This window comes from Pyrus communis, chromosome 10, assembly GCF_041283825.1.
Source record: "Pyrus communis isolate YQ-2024b chromosome 10, ASM4128382v1, whole genome shotgun sequence".
Lineage (NCBI taxonomy): Eukaryota > Viridiplantae > Streptophyta > Magnoliopsida > Rosales > Rosaceae > Pyrus > Pyrus communis.
Window position 1 is genome coordinate 20,944,787 of NC_142574.1, and position 5,044 is coordinate 20,949,830.

General features: G+C 38.4%; 1 protein-coding gene across 1 annotated transcript; it reads right to left on the reverse strand.

The window, feature by feature from the left end:
* Window positions 1–1,277: 1,277 nt before the first annotated feature.
* Window positions 1,278–3,543, reverse strand: LOC137728741 (dimethylnonatriene synthase). The gene is made up of 2 exons (XM_068467495.2): window positions 2,417–3,543; window positions 1,278–1,996 (listed from the first exon to the last, which is right to left on the reverse strand). The coding sequence occupies exons 1-2, from the start codon at window positions 3,407–3,409 to the stop codon at window positions 1,364–1,366; spliced, it is 1,626 nt and encodes a 541-aa protein (XP_068323596.2). The 5' UTR covers window positions 3,410–3,543; the 3' UTR covers window positions 1,278–1,363.
* Between the last annotated feature and the right edge of the window lie 1,501 nt (window positions 3,544–5,044).

Here is a 5,044-nt window from a genome sequence, read left to right on the forward strand (position 1 = left end):
ATCCCATGATGGGTGACCCACTGGGAAGTTGCTCGTGAGTTCCCAAAAACAAAACCATGAGGGAATGGTAAGCCCATAGCGGACAATATCATGCTACGGTAGTGGAGTCGGGCCCGGGAAGTGGTCCCGCCCAGGTCGGGATGTGACAATTTGGTATCAGAGCCTAACCCTGGTCGCGTGTGTGCCGACGAGGACGTCGGGCCCCTAAGGGGGGGTGGATTATGACATCCCACATCGCCCAGGGGAGTGATCCTTATATGTATATTCCCATCCTTACCTAGCACGAGGCCTTTTGGGAGCTCACTGGCTTCGGGTTCCGTAGGAACTCTGAAGTTAAGCGAGAAGGGGGCTAGAGCAATCCCATGATGGGTGACCCACTGGGAAGTTGCTCGTGAGTTCCCAAAAACAAAACCGTGAGAGAATGGTAAGCCCAAATCGGACAATATCGTGTTACGGTGGTAAAGTCGGGGCCGAGAAGTGATCCGCCCCGGGCCGGGATGTGACAAAAACCCGTTTTCTATTCCAATATTTTCCAATTTTACCATTTGATCAATTTAGGTAAGCGAAAATATACTTAAAAGAAAATTGCGTTTTTATGTTTTGGATGTGACAATATAGTATATGCATACTTATTTAGTATTATGTTTTTCATATGATTATTTATTGGTTTAAAATATATTTTCCTTAATGGGTAACGAGTCGGATCATATTACCTGTTAATATTATCAGGTCGGGTCATTTTACCCGTTTATTTTAACGGGTGTTACACGACACGACCCGTTAAGATATCAGGTATGACACAAAAACGATACAAACACGGAAAACACGACATGAATGCAAGGTCTACTTTGAATGATGAAATGGTTTAAAAATAGAAAAAGATCAAATGATTCAAATTCTTGAATCTTGCTGCTGCAAACCATTAAGTCGCATTATTATTTTGAAAAAAATCTACACGACATTTCAATACAATATTTGGTGTTATACCATCTCCAACTCTTAGATTAAAACCTAAAATTTTTAATCCAAAAAATTTAGGTTTTAATTCAGAAACAGATTTTCTCCTCCAACCATTATGGGTTAAATTTTTAACCCAAAATTATTAAAAAATGAATTTAGGATAACTTTTTTTCTTAAAATAACTTTTAGAAGAAAAAAAATTATGTACACTATCCTAATTTAATTTTATGAACATTTTAACTTAAAAATATTTAGATTTCGATAAATATTGAAAAATCACTAAGCCGTCACCATGAAACTCGTGGAACACTACTAAAGAACCTAAAATCATCAAATCATATTATTTCTACAGCTTAGTAACTAATTCATGCCCACGCACATCATGATATCAAACCAAAGTACTTCAAAGGCATTGGTAAACCTGAAGAGGAAGGCGTGGAGCAAGAAAAACCTCTAGTGGATTTGCTTTGGGCAGGGCAAGCCCCAACCCTTCCTTCATATCCACCGCCCCATCACCGACTCTGCTCATATTAAATCCCTGAATCAAACGAGCCAGAACCAATTGCACAACATGCAACCCTAGTGTCATACCTGGGCACGACCTTCTACCTGCACTAAATGGAATATACTCGAAATTACTTTGACCTTTGAAATCCACGTCAGCATGAGTGGTCATGAACCTCTCAGGTTGAAACTCACAAGGGTTGGCCCATATGCGTGGGTCCCGCTGCAACTTCCAAATGTTGACTAGTAAACGAGTGCTTTTAGGGACGAAGTAGCCACCGAGATGACAGTCCTCCATGGCCTCACGGAGGCCTGTGATTGGGCCAGGTGGGTATAAGCGTAGGGTTTCCTTGAGAATGGCTTGGAGGTATTTGAGGTTTGTGAGGTCTGATTCTTGAACCCATCGGTCTTTTCCTACGTGGATGTCCAACTCTTCCTGGGCAGATTTGAGGACTTTTTGGTTGTTGAGGAGTAAGGAGATTGCCCATGTTAGTGTCACAGATGTGCTTTCTGTGCCAGTTGCCATTAGCACCTGCAAAAGGAAGGAAAATAGAAAACAAATTAATCCAATTTTTCCAATCCAACTGATATGATATAATTGAAGCTTATTTATTTGCAACAAAAAATTGACATGTTATGTATCACGTCAATTGGTAAAAAAAATTAAATAAAAGTTCATTTATGTAGTACTATACGTAGCATGTCACTTAGTATTACATTTGCTTATGATTACTATCAAGTGTAATCTCATAGCGCATGGTAATTAAGTATAGTTCTACAAGTTCACATAAACTTATAACAAAGTTATAGTGTCATGGGTGCACCATTTTGTATATGTACATAGTTAGGTATTAAAATATGAACATTTGTTATATTTTAGAGGACTCATAACACCACGTCAAACGTATGGCTGGTGCCATACATAATTACATATTACACCAAATAAACTTACCAGTGCTGTTGCTTTGATGACAGTATCACGGTTATGGCCATAAATTTCATCCTCCTCAAAGTTGGATAACATAACATCCATCAAGTCACTCTCAACCCTATTGTTCTTGCTTTCCAATCTTCTTTGTCGATGTTCGTCGAGCCATTTCCCAAGTACGTAGTCCAGTTCCTTAAAACATTTCTTCATGGAACTCACGTGACCAAACCAACCGTCCAGCCACTCCAAACATGGCATAGCATCCGACCAGACAAAAACACCAAAGAGATGCAAAGTCTCTTTTACTGCCTTTTCAAAACGCCAAATGTCACCGTTTTTCTCGTTATACTGGCCAGCTGTAAATCTCTTCCCAACAATCAACTTCATGTTTATGTTAAACGTCAAGTGCTCTAATAACTCACTCATATGCACTGGCGACGATGATGTGGAACTTGGATCCACATTATCTTTTGTGCAAACTAGTGAGTGCAAAGTTTTGATGAAGGAGTCAACTTCTGAGCCTCTGACGTGGCTTAGCATTTTAACTCTTTTGCTCGAGAGAAGCTCCATGGTGGCCAATTTACGGACCTCGCGCCAGTAGTCTCCGTACGGGGAAAGGGCGAAGGTCGCATTGTCATAGCCCAAGTACTTTCCGCCGGCTGTAGTTGGCCGGGTGGCGAAAACTCTGTCCTTTTTTGTGAACAATTCTTGGACTTGTTCCCAGGCGCTGAGAACAAGCAATTCGTGATGTCCAAGCTTCAAGGAATAGATGGGTCCGTGTTGATCAGCCATGGCTCCGAGTATAAGTGCAATTGGGTTTTCGGCACGTAGCAGAGGAAGGTGACCTATAAAGGGCCATGCTCCCGAGGGTTGAGGGACTTTAGGCATCATGATCTTTTTGTTGGTTGTGTTCTTCTTAGTGTTTGCTATTGCTATAATTCTCAAGGCACCATAGAGAATTAAAGAAGCTAAAACTGTGTGAATGATTTGGATCAATGGAGAAATTGTTGACTCCATGGTGGTGACTGGTGGGAGAGAGTTAAGTGGTGGTAAGATTGTGTGGAGGATATGTAGTAGATTTTGGGATGTGCATTTATAGGAGGAGAAGGAGGATTCTCTCCCCTCCTAATCTCTCTCCCCTTTCCTCCCCTTGAACGGTCACGCTTAAACCACGTCAACATCTTATATTGATTTTTTTTTTTTTATAAAGACAATAAGAGAAACAACAATGTGTGAGAGGAGGGGAGAGAATAGGAGGCTTTTGATTGTATTTGTAACTAAAGGAAAAATCAAGAAGATGATGAAATTGAATCTGTAAATCCTAGTGCACAAGTTCAACATGTGGCCATTATGTGTTTGACCATCAATAGAAGTAGCTTTAGAAATTGTCCACGTTAATCATTTTGGTCATTATATGAAAAATCTTCGTTAAATTAAGGATATATTTATCAAATCAATTCGTCCACCTAAACTGATGATTTCTTTAATTTAACGGAGATTTTTCCACAAAATAATTAACGATAAACAATCTCAAAATCCAATTCTATTGATTAAAAAAAAAAAAAAAAAAAAAAAAAAAAAAAAAAACCATTTAAGGGTGATCAAATATATGGTCAATAAGTTTTCTTTCATCGGTGACGTGGACAAAGTCGACAAGTCTTCTTTAATATATGTGCAAAGCACGTAGGAATAAAGATCCTCTCTTGATCTTTTTTGTGAAGATTTCGAAGATTCGTGTATCGTGTTCGTTCATCGTACATCGTGTAGTCAAAAATCATTTTAAATTTTATTATTTAAAATTGAACATAAACAGTATCTAAAGAAACTGACTGCACGATGTACGATAAACGAACATGATTCATATATATCTGAAATTCTCACAAAGAGGATTCGGAGAAGATCCGGATTTTGCATGTAGCCCCAACAACCTTCATATGAGTACTGTCATTGCCAACTTTCATTTTTCGTTTCTTTGTGAGAAATTATTTGCAGCATTAATTAGCACGAGAAATGTCTCCACCTTACGACGAATCATGCATAGAATGTGGTCGGTAATTTACTACATATAGCATCACTTCTCTTTATACTTCCACGCTTTCCATAATTATTTTCATATATGTCTTTGAGAGCAATTTACATAAAACAATTTCGGGTTCGAAAAGAGCATACTAGTGGGACGAAGTGCAGAAATCGGCAGCCATGTTTTCTTTCCTGGGAGATTTCCAAGTGTCTGAGTTCCCCCAATCGTCAATTACTTCGTCGTTCAGACCTTCAGATTCTGTTTTCCGGGAAAGGACAAGTTGGACTTTGGATTGAGCCCATGTCATTGATCATGGGCCTTGCCACCCATCTCGTTGACAAATAATTATCTACCGAACCTTTAATTTGGGTTTAAATTTTCACTTCGCCTGACTAATTTTTCCGTGCTTCGTACTGTTATGTGGTGTTTGGAATTTTGAATTCATTAATGTTATAATATGTATATCTTTTTTTTTTTATCGTACACTTTAAATTTGAAGAACTTAACTATATAAACTGTTTACTTATTCATATGAATCGGAATAAAAATCAATGTGATTACTAAAGGGAATTGTTATTAATACTTCAAAAATCTCATTCTACACTCTAAACTTTCTATAATAGAAAAGAAAA

Coding starts and splice junctions, on each gene's coding strand:
- LOC137728741 (XM_068467495.2), bottom strand. CDS start 3,409: ATGGAGTCAACAATTTCTCCATTGATCCAAATCATTCACACAGTTTTA. Junction 1,997..2,416: donor TCATCAAAGCAACAGCACTG/GTAAGTTTATTT, acceptor TTCCTTTTGCAG/GTGCTAATGGCAACTGGCAC.